Source organism: Lissotriton helveticus, chromosome 4_1, assembly GCF_964261635.1.
Source record: "Lissotriton helveticus chromosome 4_1, aLisHel1.1, whole genome shotgun sequence".
In the NCBI taxonomy this organism is placed as follows: Eukaryota; Metazoa; Chordata; class Amphibia; order Caudata; family Salamandridae; genus Lissotriton; species Lissotriton helveticus.
Window position 1 is genome coordinate 465,389,840 of NC_136063.1, and position 17,922 is coordinate 465,407,761.

Sequence of the window (17,922 nt, forward strand, 5' to 3'; positions counted from 1 at the left end):
TGAGGTTCTAATCCCAAGTGAGAGAAGTTGGAAGGCAAATGCCTGAAAAATCTTTTAGGACTTTACTCTGGAGCTGTGTACCAGCAGGTAGAGTAGACCGAAGGCTGAACACTTGGAATAGTATTTCAACCAGAAAGGGGTGCAATTTTGGCACACAGAATTAATAGCTTATATGTCAAGTGTCAACATTCTGTCCAAAGGAAATATGTCAGAGTGAACAATACTGGGCCAAAAAGATAAGGGACAATCTTCATAGATTGGCCAAATATTTAAACATACAATATTTCAAATTCGGGGATCCCTGTTCTTAATCTAAAAAGAAGTACAAGAAAGGACTTCGGTGTAATCCAGGGTAAAAGATTTAAGTTCTCTAAACCAAAATGTTTCAACATATTACTTAAGAGAGTCTTGGCAAAATTGAACTGCGTACCCCTGTCTCTCTAAGTTACCTGATGCATGAATACCTGTGCAATATTGAAGTTCTGAGTAGGGCAAAATTCAGTTCACGTATGCATAAAGAACAGGAATGATTTCTTGAATTATGATAGGAAGTGTGGGTGGGGATTGAAGGTGTGCTGTAAGAGTGTACACACTTTGATGGATTATCCTTACTTTTGAATACTTTACCAATTTTTAAAACCGGTTGTGAAATATGGACAAAAGGCGCGGTTAGACTCCCCCAAAAGCGTTTTAAACGATAAGCACTTATTAGATGTAACCTGTACAGTGGGTAGGGTTTTACTGGCATAGTGCTAGAACAATTTTATGTAATCCTTTGGGTTTTAAGTGACTTCATCTGTTTTGTTGTCGGATGTGGTGTTTAATATTTTACAGTTTAAAAGACTACGGTCTAAATAAACTTATATATTTACTACCACTACTTGGGTAGGTATAATCCAGAGTTATCTGATGTCCATAATTTCCTTTGTGGGTGATGGATTATGCTTATGGTTCAGTATGATCCTGCTCAAGTAGGGGAATACAACTGTCATGTCGCGGCAATCATGTGGGTCCATTTGTTGGCTAAGGAGCTTTCTTCCAAGTGTATTGTATCTCGTATGTCAACCCATACGTTGGTTTGTTTGAAGTATAAGGCTGGTTTAAGATATTTTCCAGAAAAAACATATCTTGCCTGATAGAAATAGGGGTCTTTAGTTGGCAATTTGTTGCACTGTCGAAGTTGGGGACCCTTCTTCCTAGTCAGGATAAAGGAGTTACTCTTCTAAAATAACCCCTGCTCACCCCTTGGTAGCTTGGCACAAGCAATCAAGTTTATTTCAGAGGCAATGTGTAAAGCACCGGCAGATAATACACAATAATACAGTGAAAACACTACAAAAGGACACCACACCAGTTTTAGCAAAACAGCCAATATTTATCTGTGTAAAACAAGACCAAATTGATAAAAATCCAACAAACGGTTACCAAGATACAAATAATGTAAAAATAGACTTTAAATACAGTTTCTTGAACTCGCTAGCTCCGTCCAGGGCTATCACAGCGTCGTGAACCAACAAATCCAACGGTTTAGGCCGGCCGCGGCGTCACAAACCAGCTATGGTGTCTGGAAGACCCTTAAAACAGTATTTTTTTAGAAATGCAGGGTGTCTGAGACCTCTTGGTAAGCTCCGAAGAGCCAGCATCAGCAGCATCAGTTCCAGAGATAAGTGCCGGAGTCGTCAGGCCCTTGAAGTCACATGCGTGCTGGTTGAACTCTGTGAGGTTGAAGGGTGGAGTGCTGGTAGGTGTAGAGCGTGCGGTGCCCTCAGTTTGCAGTACAGGAAGCAGCATGATGACGGTCGTCCAGTAGCGTTGGTGAGACCAGGGCTGCGGTGCGAAGTGGGGCGGTGCGGGCAGGTCACGGTGCAAGCAGCGTCGTTGCTGAAGCTCCTTCGGTAGAATCAAGGCTGTGGTGTGAGACAGGGTGATACAGTGTGCAGGGCCCACAGATTGCGGTGCGAGCCGCGGCATCAGTTGACAATCTGGAGTCAATGTATCTGATGTCAGTGAGCCAAAACAGCGGTGTTGGACAGAGCAGTGCATTGCATGGCTTACTAGCATGCCCCCACGCCATGGTGCAGGCAGCGTCGTCGTTGGTGAGACGTGGGTGGGGGTGTGGAGTGAGGCAGTGCGGAGTGCATTGCCCAGAGGTCGCAGTGCAAGCAGCGGCTCAGTGGTGGCCTTAGACGGCATTGTTGAGACCAGGATTGCAGAGCTAAGTGTGGGTGTGCCGTCTGTGATGCATTTAGGTCCTGGAGCCAACAGCGGGGTCGTTGACGGCGTTAGGTTGCTTTTTCCCTCTGTGGCAGCTGAAACGCACAATTCCAGATGCAGGTACTCAGAGTAAGACAAAGTCTTAGCTGTTCCTGAGACTTTTTGAACAGGGGGCAATCCCTTGGAGATACTCAAAAAAAGGAGTTGTAGAAAGTTCAGTCCAGTCCTTTTACTGCCCAAGACTGAAGCAGCCACTGCAGGCCAACACAGAAAAGCACACAGCAAAGTGGTAGTCTCTCCTCACAGCTTTTCCAACTCTTCTTCTTAGCAGGTTCCTTAATCCCAAAGAGTTCTAAAGTCCCGGGGTCAGGGCCCCGATATTTACACCACATTTCCCTTTGAAGTTGGTGCAAACAATGTTCCTCTGGCATACATAAACCAGTTCTGCTTGGCTCAGGGCAGGTTTATTCCAGGAGGGGGATAGAATCAATTGAGTGCATGCCCCGTAATTTAGTTGCAGATTTGTCGTGTAGTTTGAGCCCTTTGATCTGATATACAAAGAGTCTTTGAGTCCCGAGTTCATTTATTTTTTGTACTTTGATTCGTGACTGCAAAATATGATAACTGTGATGACTCCTGAGCTGAATAAAGAGCCAGTGATTACCACCACCAAGTGGGAGGAAACAGCTTTGCGAGAGGAAGCCACTGTCCAATCTGGTACAAGCAACAACTATGGTTACATAACACAACTTCAGTTTATTCTACGGCAATGCAGTCACGGTGTCAATAAAGTTAGCTGATGGAATGTAAAAAACCACTTGGTAAAGACCAACAACAAACAATTCTTTATTTAATAGGACACACGACATATACTTGCTCTGCCATATATTCAGATATTTTTTGTATGTGTTCCAAGACCCGCACTAACAAAGCAACAACGGCAGTTTATTGAGGCTGTCAAACATTGCCAAATATCCCATGTACGGTTACAGTAAGAGTATGGTGAAGTGCACTGAAATATTGCTTTAAACATTAAACTGGGAATGTCTTAATCTAATATTGAAAATTTGAAAATGTATATGTATATTTTTCATATATTCTTCCTAAATAAATGTTTACCAATCGAAAAATGTTTGTAGCAAACAGATTGTGCTTCGTAGAGCGAACACTGGAAACTACGAGTCTGTCTTCATTATCGTTTGTTGTAGTTCTGGTTACACGGAAGTAGCACACAGTTTAAATGGCGTAATTTTGATTGTGAAAATGTCGGTGAACAAGCCTGCTGAGCAGGCGAAACGCGTCTGACTTTTTGATGTAGCTGACACATTAAATAACTTTCTGCCAAGCAACACGGCGTCGACAATCCATTTTTGGGATTTCATGATATATATATGTGTGTGTGTGTGTGTATATGTGTGTGTTCCTTGATGTCCATCTTTATATCAAAGATGATAAACTTGAGACAAAATTGCATCGTAAAAGTACTGCGGGCAATTCCATTTTGCATGCTCGCAGTTCTCATCCATCACATACCATTCGCAGTATTCCGTATGGTGAATTCATTAGAATTCACAGAATCTGCAGTGATAAGGAGTCTCTTACAAGATGCCTTGAGGAATCTAGACAGCGCTTCATACAGAGAGGCTATTCCAGAGCCATCCTTGACCAAGCGTTAGCTAGGGCTTTACAAGTGGATCGTGCCTCGCTTCTTACATCCAGCGATCCCACTATTGCTAGCACTAACAGCTCACAGGACACCTCTCTTTGTACAGTCAGACTGATTACTACTTTCTGCTCACAGGAGCGTAAGTTAAGGCGCATCATTGGCACCGAATGGCCCATTATTCTGACTGATTCTATTCTTGGCCCTCTATTACCTGAAAAACCTACCATCACATTCAGACGTGCGCCCTCTATGCGTGATGCTCTGGATAGAGCAGCACCAGAAAATCCACCAAAACCCAGCAAAATTAACAAAATGGGCTTCTTTAAATGTACATCTTGTCGTGCCTGTAATTTTGCCACCAACACCAATCAATATGTCACTGCCTTCAGTGATGTACCTATCCTGATCAATGAATATCTAACCTGTAGATCAGAGTTTGTTGTCTACAAGCTCAAATGCACTTGCGACTTGGAGTACATTGGGAGCACTAAGCTGCCCGTGCACCAAAGAATCCTCCAGCATATTAGAGCCATTGTTAACAGTGACAGCAATTACCCTGTGGCTAGACATTTTGAGGCTTTTCATGATAAGAAAGTGAAAGATTTACAATACACTGTTTTGTGCTCGGTACCCCAACCAAGTCGGGGTGGTGACCGCGAAAAACTATTGAGACAGCGTGAATCACAGCTTATCATGTCACTTGACACCAAGGCCCCTAATGGTCTTAACCTGACGGAGGATCTGAGAAATTTCCTCTAAATTTTGCTCTATAATTGGTTTCTATTTTGGTTGGCGCCTGTTTTCTTTCCAATGACTGTGACTAATTTGGTTCTTGTTCTAGTTGCTGTGGCACTTTGTGGCTGGTATTTACCAGCAATGATTATTTTGATGCTGTTTTGATTCTTGGAAACATAATGTTTGTTTGATTCTGCATTTGTGTGAATCATACTTTCGGCTCTTTTTAGCACTTATTCATTTTGCCTCATTCGTCATTTTCTTTGTTTCTCTCTTTTTTCCTATTTTCTTGTTATAATTTTTTAGGTTGGGCTGTTTCTCTTGTTGTCTTTTTTAATTTTGTATAACCACTTTTTCTTTATTTTTGAGGTATATCTATATCCTATGTTTATCACTTTTTTGTTGCACTACATGACTTAAATGATTGTGGGGTTCATAGCTGATGTGGCAGTCTTCTATTCTATAGCAATGTGGTTATTTGTATTTCAGGCACCATGCCCTGACTTTGTTGACACTTTTGGTTAATTTTACAATTTTGATTAACCATTGCTCCTTTGGGTCCTATTTGTTTGGCACTTTATTAATATTTGGCACTTTGTCAGGATATTTGTTTGTGGACCAATGTGTTACCTTTATTAGAGGTTGCGATTCGTTTAGTCTGTATCTGCGCATATTCTGCCAGTTTTTTCATTGTTACATTTACCATCATGTGTTCAATTATTGTATTTTCTCCACATGCTTTATTGTTACTATTTGTCCATTTCTGCAACTGCCACCTTTATCTTTGTATATACCATACGGTCATGTGTATATCACTTTAAAATTCCCATGTGCACTAGTTCTTTACCTCCCCTTTTTTTATTTTTTGGGCGTGTTCCCTAAAATAGGCCCCTCCCTATGCTTTGTATATAAACCTACACTTTTTTGTGTGTCCCTATGTGAACAAGCTCCCTCGTGGAGTGAAACGCGTTATCCCACATTAAACGTTTTTCCTGCTTACTCACTGGAGTTGCTTCATTCTTGAGCCTTGCTGACCGTTTGATGGGGCGCTTTGAGGTCTGCACCCTGCCGTCGCCTGTCGACTATTGACAGGATTGGGATCCTCTTTTCATGTGTGTGTGTGTATATATGTGTGTGTATATATATATGTGTGTATATATATATATATATATATATATATATATATATATATATATGATAAAATAATATTTGAACTGTTTTCATTGATTTCATATGGGCATGTAATGTCCAGCCCTACTAGAAAAATCGGGTTTTTAATGAATTTGGTTTAAAATGGACGCAAACATTCATAGTTTCACAGTTTATGATAAAGTGCTGTTGCTGTGGTCATATGGGCTACGGAATTTTTATTTAAATAAACAAGGCGATTCTAAAAAGACAAGTTTGGTTCATCTAGCTCTCTTTTCCAATTAATTTGCGCCATGGCTCAGAAATGTTATCGCCTTGCATGCCATTTGGACTGTCGAGCCTCCTAAGCATTTAATGACTGCAGTTCTGCGAGTCCTTATTTGTTCTCTCTTCAGTGTTGGCCGTAAAGTGTTTTCCAAATATTTAGTAGTGCCGGACAAATACATAAAAGGTGGAGTAGTGACTCCTCTCCATGTCTGCAAAGGCGGCATTCCTTGGTAGACCAGGTCCGTTTCCTTTTTGTGGTAAGGTCTTTAGATGGATAGGATCCCAGTCTCAATAAAATCAGATTCCACTTTTTCTGTTTTGAGAGGTGTTCTAGCAGGTATGATTGAGGTTTCAGAAATTTGTAAGATGGCATCACCACCCACGCATGTGTTTTAAGGACCAAAGATGCTTTATCTATTAACTGGGATTGTTGATTGATAGCATTGTTGGCTGTTTGTTTGAGCTCAGAATAGGCCGATATTGTGAGCCAAGCATCCTCTAAATTTAAAGCTGAAAGGGATTGTGTTAAAACTGGATATACTGACTTTCTCAACCTGGATTGCTTTTCTACCTCCAGCAAACAATAATGGGCTTGAGAGTTTTCCTCTGCTGCCCTCATTGTCGAGTAATATTTGACAAGGGCTCCTTGTCTTGTCGGTATCTGTTTTTAAGCCAAATTCCTGTCTTATCTGGGCTTGAGAAATGTAGTGTGGAATTGAAAATAGTTTATTGAAAGGCTAATTTGTGCAGTGTTTAAGACTGTTGCAGTAGTGAAACACAAACTTGGCTGTATTTCACTACCAGGACAAGTAGAACACACCAGCACATGTCTTACCTTTCACATACACTGCACCCTGTTCAGGGCTATCTTGGGCCTACCTGAGGGGTGGCTTTCATGTAAGAAAATGTCAACATGGCAGTTAGAAACTGCGCGCAAACACTGCAGTGGCAGGTCTGAGACACATTTGAAAGGCTACTTGTGTGCGTGGCACAGCCAGTGCTGCAGGCTCACTAGTAGCATTTGATTTACAGGTCCATGGCACACAGAGTGCACCGTACTAGGGACCTACTAGTAAATCAAATACGCCAATCATGGAAAACTAATCATAACATAATTTACAGTAGGAGCACTTGCACTTTAACACTGAACAGCAGTGCAAAAGTGTGCAGAGACACTAAACCAGCAAAAACCATAAAAAACAGGTCGGAAAGCATAAAGACAGGGCAAACACACTAAAATATGCCAGGTCTAACATTGCCCAACCTGCAGAGGCCAGAAATAAAATAGACAATTTGAGGTAAACCCCTTATCTGTATGCCATTCTTGGGATGCCTACCTTTCATGTGCTGGTCAAACTTTCTCGATGAGCCACTGCCAACCTGGCACCTCTCCTCATATCTAATATAAGTAGGGATTACAGCTTATGCCAGGAAGCATTACCCCTCCAGGCCTACAAATAAACACTCTGACACCCTTTAACTCCTTAACATCTAGAGTCAAACACACACACGCACAGGCAAATACACAGGCTCTTTTCACAACTCCCACCATAACTTCCAACACAGAAGCAGTACCGATCACCCGCATATGATACTGGGTGATATTCTGCTCTCAGGTTAGGTTATGTGTATTTGTAAGGCACACTATCGCCCACAAGGGTATACTGGTGCTGAGCAGGTGTGCGTGTGTGTGCTTGCCTAGCCCTACCTATGGTAGGCTGATTAGTTAAAAAACCAGGTCTTCAGCTTCCTGAGAATTTCAAGGAGAGGAGGAGGCTCTGATGTGGAGTGGTGGTCATTCAGTGCTCAAGGAGCAATGTAAGAGAACACTTGTTCTCCTAATCTGGTTTTGTGTATGTGAGGGATGTGTGCGAATAGAAGTCCTGTGGAGCGGAGGGGTCTCTGTGGTTGTTGGAAGGAAATGTAACTGTTCAGGTGGGTGCGGTCTGAGTTGTATAGTACCTTAAATGTGTGCATGAGGAGTTTCAATTGAGCATGTTTGTGTATAGGGAGCCAGTGGAGCTCCCTGAGGTGTGTGATGCCTGGTTTTTGTGGGAGGTTGAGGATGAGTCTGGCTGCCAAGCTCTGGGTCGTTTATAGTCTTCTGGTGAGTTGCTTGTTGATCCAGACATAGAGGGTTTTCCCATAGTACAGCTTGCTGGCAACTAGGGTATGAGTGACAGTTTTTCTAGAGTTGCTTGGGAGCCATTTGAAAACCTTCCTCAGCATCTTCAGGGTGTGGAAGCAGGATGCAGTAATGATGTTGACTTGTGCAGTCCTGTCCAGTTTGCTGTAGATGATTATTCCGCAGTTCTTGGCGCTGGGTCTGGGTCTGCGTTCATCCAGTCAGCAGTCTCATGGTGAGATGTTCTTGCCAAGGATTGCCACTTCTGTCTTGTCAGTGTTGAGTTTGAGGCAATTGGCCTTTATCCAGTTAGCCACTTCGGTTATGCAGGGGGTGAACTTGTTTCATGTGCCTGAGAGGGAGGGTATAAGTTGTGTGTTGTCTGAATAGGAGAGGATGTTGATGTTATGTTAATGGAGGACGTTGGCTGGAAGGAGCGTTGAAAAGGTTGGGGCTGAGCGATGAACCATGAACCACTCCACTGATGACTTTGCAGGCCTCTGGAGAGTAAGATGTCAGACTGACAGCATGTGTTCTATCTATTAAGAAGAAGCAGATCCCCCAGAGAGCGGGTCCATAGATGCTAATCTCATGCCGGCACCTTGTGAGGATGGGGTGTACCATGTCAATAGCTGCAGAGAGGTACAGAAGAATGAGGGCTGCCATGCATCCTCTGTCAAGGATCATGCAGATGTCATCTGTGGTGGCAATGAGTGCTGCTTCTGTACTGTGGTTGGGCCTGAAATCGAACTGTGAGGTTGCTGGCGTAGTTGATGAGGAGTCATTTGATTTTGTTTCTTGAAGTCCTTTGCCGGATATGGTAGAAGGGAGATGAGTCTGTAGTTGGAAAGCGTGACATGGTCAGCATATAGTTTGGCATGACAGTGGCATATTTCCGAGGATCTGGGAATCTGGCTTAGTCAATGGAGCCGGTAAGGATGGGGTTTTAATGCTTCTTTGATCGGTAGGAGTGCTTTGAAAGATGTGATGGGGGCAAGGGTCATATGGATCCTCCGAGTGGATGGTCTTTATGGAAGTTGAGTTGCACCAGTAATGAGGTACGGTTGAGGGTCGATGTTGCTGTATATGGAGGGGATTTTCGTAGGGAAGAATTCTGAAAGCTTGTTGCAGAGGTCTTGTGAGGGGGTGAATATGCTGAAGGTGGTAGGAGGTGTCTGGTGAAATCTTTGATGGCAAAGATTTCCTTGCTGCTGTTAGGGCTGGCTTTGATGCGATCTGCCATATCTGCTGGTGGTCATGGCATAGGGCTAATTTGAAGATGTCTTTATCTATAGTGTCTTGACTTGTTCTTCATTTGCTTGTTCCTCGGTGTAGCAGCTGGCCTGTGGTTGGGCACTTGCTTTTGGGTTCCACTTGAGGGGAGCCAAGGTGTTGGCATATGCAATGATCCAGCAGTTGAGGTTTGAGGATGGCTTTGAGTCACTGGTGTTCTTAGGCCGGTGCTCGGAGAAGGCAGATTGCCCACTTCTATTCAGAGATGCTTTTCCAACTGCAACGGGCAGTTTCAGTGGTGGTAGGTCTGTGATGGTGTGGAATGAGGAATGCAAAACTGATTAGGGTGTGGTCTGTCCAAGTCATAGTTGTGGGCTTGACGACTGTGATGTTGCTGATTGAGGAGAAAACTGGTGGTATGGATGTGTTTGGTAATGTGCTGAGTGAGACCATGGATTCCAAGGTTTTCTACTTGAGCAGTGAAGTTTGGGTCAGTGTGGTTTTCTAGATGAAAGTTAAGGTCTTTGAGGAAGATGAAGGTGTTGGTTTTGATGGTTGCGATGAAGTCCATTAAGTCGCTGGCGAAATTGGTGCGAGTTCCTGGTGGTCTTTATCCAAGGTTGCACCCAGGAAGAAGGTGGCTGGATGTGTAACTTAAACTTGAGGTATTGCAGTTAGTTGGTGGGGGTGCCCTTGTAGGTGGTGCAGCTAATGGTGTTCTCTAATATAATGGCAACTCCACCGACGGGCTTGTATGAACAGTCTTGCCTAACAATCTTGTAGCTAGCAGGGGTGGCTGTATCGATACCCTGTGCAGAGGTTGGGTTTACCCAAGTTTCCATTAGAAAGAGCACGTCCATAGTGTGGTCGTGCAGTAGGTCCCATATCTCTGGCTTATTTGGTGAGCGAGTGGGTGTTGAACAGCATGCATGTGGATGTGGCATGTTTTTGGGGTGGCGTTTGGCCTGTATGAGCTGGTTTATGCGAGTGTGAGCGAGTAGGTTGCTGTTGGTGCAGGAGCCATGGGTGTGGGAGAGTGAATGAGAAATTGCCAGAGGCACATGTGAACACTTACTCTGTGTGTGGCAGCTGTGCAGCAGTTGGCGGCCAGGGTTATGAGCATGGAAGAGTGCAGCAGTATATTAGTAGGTAGGGGTGAACCATTGTTCCTGGCACTGGGTGCAGTCTAGGTAAGGATGGGCACAGATGGGCTATCCTTTGGGGTGCCAGTGGCACACCCGCTGCTCGTGACTGCTGCTTGTCAGTGATGCACCCTCCATTGAATAGGTCCTGGGAGGAGGGAGGATCCCCCACCCCCAAAGAAGGTCGAAACGCATTGGCTTTTATCACCAAGAGGCCTAGAGCAACCAAGGATACACTACACAGTTCTAGAAAGGTTGACTTAATAGGCCAATACACAACATTGTGCCAAGGAGCTCAAATATAAAGCATTAAACTGCAAGGTTCTGGAAGGGTTGACACACTAGGCCAGGACACGACCGGATTTGGTAGCTCAAACATGTTATGTTTCAGTGCAAAGTTCTAGACAAATCAACTTACTACCCAGAGCAAACATGGGGGTCTAGAACATTACACTTCTGAACTACCTTGACTAGCTTCTAGATGGGCCGCTCACTGTGCCATTGCATGTGAACAGGATTTACAAATGAAATATTAAGCATTGAAGTACTGAAGTTCTAGACTAACCTACATAATCCAATTCTGAGCTGCACCTAGAATTATTCGCTCCATATTCCGTTTCCAGAGTCTGCTGTCCGCTTAAAGAACCCATAGCACAAGGGGTTCAGGGAGTGCCCTCAAAGCCCCTTTAACCATTCCAGACTCTGCTTCTGGACATGAAACTAGAACCTTCTATAGCAGGCAGCACCTTCACCTATATCAGAAAATATGACATGAGACCACATACATCTCAGAACACAATCTGGAACAAGCAGCATGATGTATACGCAGGGCTGCAGGAATTATGCGATTGTGTGGCCGCAGCGATTTTTACATAATTGTAGATTTGCCTCCTTTGCTATTTAATCCATCATCTGATGCATAATCTGAAGGTTTTAACAAATAAAAGGTTGTTTCAAGCTCAAATGGTTTAAAAGTTACTAAAACACAGTGGCACATGTTACTGCACAGTGGAAGGTCTTTTGCAAAGGTTGATTGGTCACCTTTCGGTTGCTTATTGCTATATTTGGGTATTAAACTGGTACTAATGAGGTTCAACCAATGCCCAATGTAAAAAATACAAAAGAATGGCTTAATAGTATTAAACAATGTGCTGCATTGTGCTGCATAATTTGCCTTTTCTTGCTACATAATTTATTCAACCGTGCCGCATAATTTGGCCCACTCCTGCCACATCATTCCAGTGGCCCTATGTATACGACCATAGCAACATAAAGTACTTATCCTAGGTATTTTATATAGCATGGATCTGCTACAAAGAGCAGCCAGGTGCTTAGTGTAGTTGTGTGTGTCAGTGTGTCTACAATAATTAGAATGTGGGAATGTGTGATCCAAAAACTACCGGACAGCACACCACACATTTACACAATTTACATTGCACATATTTATTTTACATTATAATTACTTTTCAACCCGGGTGGGGGTATTTTCTGCAGAATCACACTGTCCTATTACATAATATATTACATAATACACATAACTTAGAACAAAACATAAAATGGCAAACTGACCTGGAAAGCAGTGCCACGTCCAAACCTCTAAATTCCTGTGGTGATAAATTCAACAGCTGACAAAATTGATGGCCTGAAGCAAACGTCAAGTTTTACACAGTGCTCAATAAGGTCAATAACCTGCTTTGTAAGAGTTTCTGGATTAAGCAGATAAGGAATGTAAGCAAGTAGGGTCACACAAGTTGCTACTCTGAGTGAGCAGAGATACATTTTTATCACTGAGATCTACCCACTGGCACAAGTTTTGCACTAGCACAAAACTATTTAAAAAGTACACTGATACATTTTCTAAAGAGACAAATGTCACCACAAAAAAGTGCCTGTGCCTTCCGAAGTTGGCTGCACACAACCTGATGCTGCAAGTGACAACTGAATCAATACATACACATTTTTCCTCCACATTTAGCTCAGCCACTTGTGCACTAATAGGAGTTTTGTCTTTAAAAAAAATGTTTTAATTAACCAGAACTCTGGTAGGCTAGTGTTTCTGAATTAGTTTGTGAATACGACAACAAAAATAAACATCCTTGATTATATGGCAACAAAAATGGGTAGAACTCCCACTGTCTCCAGTGTGCATTATAAATATGTCCCCATAAAACTCCAGACAGAGCCCTTCAGCTGTGTCTTTATACAGCAAGAAAGTTAAAAAATAAAACAAATGTTTTCTATTATCCAAAGTGCAGCCTTTAACTTTCTCTGAAACCTGAATGCTCAGCTGACTGCTGCACCCCGAGCCACTGACAAGGAACAATAGGTCTTAAATAACAGCTTTCAGCAACTCCAACGGGCACAAACTATAACCAGGGAGGTTTCCCGTCAAGTGAGTAAGGAAGGAGGCCTCTGAGCCAAGTAGAGCAACTCTTGATGTAAATCAAACTTCAGGTGCTCACATTCAGATGTGATTAAACTAATCAGAACTAAGCCTTCTGTACCAGTCAAGAAGGTGTGGGCGGAAGCGTGGATGCCTCAGTCTGCCAGCATGCGGTGCACACTCTCACTGCTGCTAAACTCTGAGTGGAACAAGCTTCATACATAAACAAGATGGCCGGCACTGCTGAAGAACTCATAATTGTGCGTTCCAAAGGAGTGCCTGCCATCCATAGATGGTGAAACAAACAGGGACAAACTCCCATATCGTCACTTTCCCTGTCCCACCCAGCCAGAGCCTTTTCTGCAGTTACCTGGGGTGAGGCGCTGCTCCCCTACGAAAGGCAGAGGCAATGGTGTTCCCTGAGGCTGCTCCTCACAGTGGTGAGGAGGAATGTAAACTTAGCAGCCATGCCCCTCCTTCGCTGTGCTGGTAAGGAAAGAAGATGATGACATGAAGCACGTTGTCCGTGAAATGGGCACTGTACTGATAAAATAAGCTGTGAGGCATCCAAAATCATACAAATAAACAATATGCGCAATTCAAACAGCTACTCACGCTTCATTCTCTTTAGTAAAAAAAATATAGAAATTTTAAAAAGGGCTTGCAAACACATGCTCACATTAGAACTATGCCTGTAGGCTGCAATGAGCAGGAAACTAAAAAAATTAAACATGAACGTAGGCCAGTGACTAGATTTACAGGCCTGTTTTCAATCACATTGGAAATCGAAAGGCATGAAGAGCGGCAGTGCGGCTGCAGGCCAACAAAAAAAAGAGTACTCTCACAGTATCCTAAGTAACCTGAAGAGTAAGAGAACATGTAACAGGGGCAGTCCTCATGGGGATCTTAATGTTCAAATAAAATGACTTCAAATTTTCAAAGAATATAGCAATCATTTGGACATTGAATATGCACCAATCAAATACTAGAACATATGATCATCATTTTTCAATCGAACAGAAGTAGATTATTTTGTCCATAGTATTATGCAAGATAAAACATTCAATATTACAGCGTTTGTAAGAGAATGTGCCTACTAACTCAACAATGTTTTTCTCCTCTCATGTCCCTTTCCCATTTGTCTCCCTATATCTCCTCTCTCCTCTTCTGTCTTGTATGTCAGACTTGCTCTACTGCTCTGTCACACACAAAGCCCTTGTCCGTGCGGTCACTTGGTCTCTCCGACATGCATGCTCTCACCCACATCTCACCCCTCTCTTTCCTGCCAGTTTCTCGCCTCTATTCCACTGTAGCTGACCATGGTGCAATTGGCCTTTATGGAATACAGGGATATGAGTCCATTCCCTCCATTTGAGTGTTCAAAAAAGAAAGTCATCTTGGGGAGCAGTAGAGCCCTCAATGCTTAAACCTCCTGTCACCACACCTGTTGCATTATTGATAGGTACAATTCTGCTGGTCTATGTCCGCCAACAATTACTCAGTGACCTTTCTTTCCTCTTGCAGTATTTATGTATATCACACGTCTCTTTGTCACTCTGATTGCTCTTTCACAGCAATAATCTCTTTACCATGTGCCCCTTTCACAAGTATCTTACATACCAGGTTCCATGTTTCCTCAGTCTCTCGCCTGTCCTTTGTTTCTTGTCTCCCTTGTATTTCCTATCTCACTTCTACTTCTCCATTTCGGCTCAGCTGTGCCGCCCGACCAGGTGCCCAGTTAAAGTTAAAGACACGGACAGGGCCTTTTCACAGGGATCAGTTCCTTTTCGCTAGCAACAAATTACCATTCAGTTGTGGCAGCTCCTGGTTTTATTCCCTGCATTGTTAATTAAAGAAAAAGTTTCTGCCGGAAAGTGTAGAGTTGACCAGGGAGCCCCATGAGGGCAGGGAAATCCTATGGCATCAGCCACACTGAGGGTGGCCACGTTATGCCCATGGACTGAATCTTCAAGGAGGTTCGCGTTTAAAAACTTAATCCAGGGGTTGCGAAGTCTTACCTTCAGCTATTGCTACTGAGTATAACTTTAGAGGCAGGTTGCAGTGCTTGGATCTTCATTGCATCCCTCTGGTCTTCATTAGGGCCCATAGATCAGTAGTAATATCTCCATGTAAACCATCAATTGGATCAACTGTGGGATTGGAGTCCTGTGGTACTCAACGAAGGGACTGGATTGTGTGTTATAACATTAACTGATTTGTACTTTTTTGATGGACCTGAATAGGATGAGGAGTGCTTCAAACTTCAATATCATGTCATGTCAGGATAGTATTTCTTGTTGAACAGTAGTCATTGAATGTTTTATCTGCGGTTGGAGTTGTACATCCTAATTGGTATTGTGGACAAAGACTAAAGCTAGAACATGGCTAGCTGTGTTGGTGAAAGCTCTGCCAAGGAGGCTTGAGCGTCATGCATTCTGCTTGTGGGGTATTGCTTGTGCGTTTTGGGTTGTATTAAGAATGTCTGCAAAGAAGGCTATCATGTCTTTGATTGTGGTTGAACTCTGCTTTGATAAGGGGTGTGTTTTAATTTATTTCGCAATGTGTGGGCAGATATTCAAATTGTGTTGTAAGATGCAGTGGAACTTACCTAGGTATATGAAGGTCTGAGATTTTTAATCCATGTTTTCATTTTCATTTGTTGTTACGTAAAATCTGTTTTCTAACATCTAGCCATCATCTTGTGTTTTTTGCAGGTTGGAACACAGGAGTTTGCACGGCGCTTTCATGCAACATATGTTTCTTGGGCGATTGCATATCTTTTGGGTGTGGTCTGCCTTATTCGCGCATGTTACTGGGGAGCCATAAAAGTCAGCTATCCAGAGCACAGCTTTGCATAGACTTGTTTATAGTTGTACTTTATAACAAGTGATGCTGAAGCATAGAGATTCTGGAAGGTGCTGAATGGACATTTAAAAAAATATTCCGCAAACAAGTTTCTGTTGGAGGCATATAAGAAGAAAGATCAGCAGAGGAAAACGTAAAAATGTTGTCTTTAAGAACAAATGCTCATTGCACTACATTATATGCAAATAGTTTGTTTTGCTGCTAGTTTCCAAACCTACAAATACTGAGGCTATGTTTACATGTGTCATACTTGTTTGCTACAATTAAGTTCTGTGTTTGTTATATTTTACCTTTCCTTTTTATTGTTTTGAGATCTACCTGCGTGTCCGTGTTTCTACATTGGCTTCGCAACTGTGAGTTTTATTGAAGTAGCTTGCATTAAATTCTAAGCAATACGCATTTTGTTTGAAATGCTTACGTTATCTTTGACCTAAGATCACAGCAACCTTATTTAAAGTTTCAAGTGTACTTTTAAGACTTATACAACAGCTGGAAGACATCATTTGAGAAGGTGTATGTAGGCTTTCGGTTATGCTGCACATGAATTAGTATAACCACACACCTGAATCAGTTTAACTTCAGGAAATAGAACCAGGCATCGTTCCCACTGTGGTTAGCCTGAATATGACCAGGGCCCTACAGGAATACCCTTAGGTGATGGTTCTTTTTTTAGAGAAATACATATAAGCATCTTTCTACCAAGCTACATCCAGAAGTTGTTCTACGGAGAGCCACAACTGAAGGGGATGAAGTAAAGGTTTCTAAAGCAACCATTTGATATGACCTAATTTTATATTAAAAACCAGTGTGGGCAGTCTTTTGCTAGAGATGGGCTTGTGATAATTGGACTGTTGGATACAATATGGAAATATGCTGCTGTGACCTGTGCTTGTCAGTAGCATTGGCGACTATCAGATATAAACAAACACTTTCTACATTCCATCTCAACTCAACTATGAAAAGACATGTTCAGTGAGTTTACTTGTGAATACCAAACTGATTGGGAATTTGACTTTTCTGGTGATATCACAAGGACTGGAGGGAGGGGGAATTCTTGAAAGACCGGTGGATAGTGTTGCCATCCATTTGTTAAATGTACCACAGAGACACTTTAAAAGGCACTTATTATATAATCGGAAAGTAGCATAATGCATTTAGAATGTGCAGGGATAAATAAGATAATTTTAAATTATCCTCATTTGTGACCGCATTATATGCTTCCTTTTAAAGATTCTGAGCACAAGAATACTAATAAACTTTCAGTGTCTTTGTCCAATGATAAATGTTCAAACGTAGATGCTGGATAAGGAACCCGATGTATCTTTTAAACATGACTAATAAAGATTGTTATTCAGAAGTAATGATTTGTGTATTTTGTGCAGGGTTTAAAGTAAAAACTCCAAATATGCGAGCCTATGAAATGTACGTTCAATATTGCTCTGCAGTAGCTCCCTACCTTAGTGGTCTAGAAATAATCTGTGACCTAGGTGAAGAAGTCATTGGCCTTTTAGTGGTGTGAGAGAGTGTATAAAATTAACACAGAGTAGCAGAACACGATAAAATTGTATAGTTATTCATGGAGAGTGAGGTGCCTAGTCTCCCAAATTGAATCCCGATTCTCCTTATTGTGGGTAGCTTGTCCACGCTCAAGGTCTAAACACTGTAAGCAGTGGAATGGGGCAGAGAAGTTGCAAGACTTAAAAGCACACTTTTAAATATTGGTAATTCAACAGTGGCGGCTGGTGACCTCTGAAAGTGGTGGGCATAATATTTGCCACTGCTTCACCTCATCATTTTCAAATTTGCCTTGGGTGTCTTCACACACAAATGTACCCATACACTCACACTTACGGTTTCTCACTCACAAGTGCACTTGCACACACTCACAGTTTCACAGTCGCAGACTCTCTGACTCAGCTGGTGCACACAGGTCTGATTTGAACTCCGGGGGTACAGTTCTGCTTTAATAGTGCAGCAGGTGCAGTTGCACTGGGGCCTATGTGCACTGGTGCAACTGCACTTTCTCCACCATTGAATGTGGCACCCCTGACTCGCTCCTACGTTTTCTCGCAATCGTTTCCTCACTCACTTGTTCTAACTCACTCATTCTGCTTTACTTACTCCCTCTCTTTCACTTATTCAT

General features: G+C 42.6%; 1 protein-coding gene across 1 annotated transcript in view; it reads left to right on the top strand.

Annotated features, from left to right (window-relative positions):
* The window catches only part of PIP4P2 (phosphatidylinositol-4,5-bisphosphate 4-phosphatase 2), a 249,429-nt gene extending 232,293 nt beyond the window's left edge, over nucleotides 1-17,136 (top strand). The window contains exon 7 of the mRNA XM_078687057.1: nucleotides 15,629-17,136. Coding sequence (XP_078543183.1) covers nucleotides 15,629-15,772 — 144 coding nt within the window. The 3' untranslated portion in view covers nucleotides 15,773-17,136. The remainder of the gene's footprint in view (nucleotides 1-15,628) is intronic.
* Nucleotides 17,137-17,922: the final 786 nt, after the last annotated feature.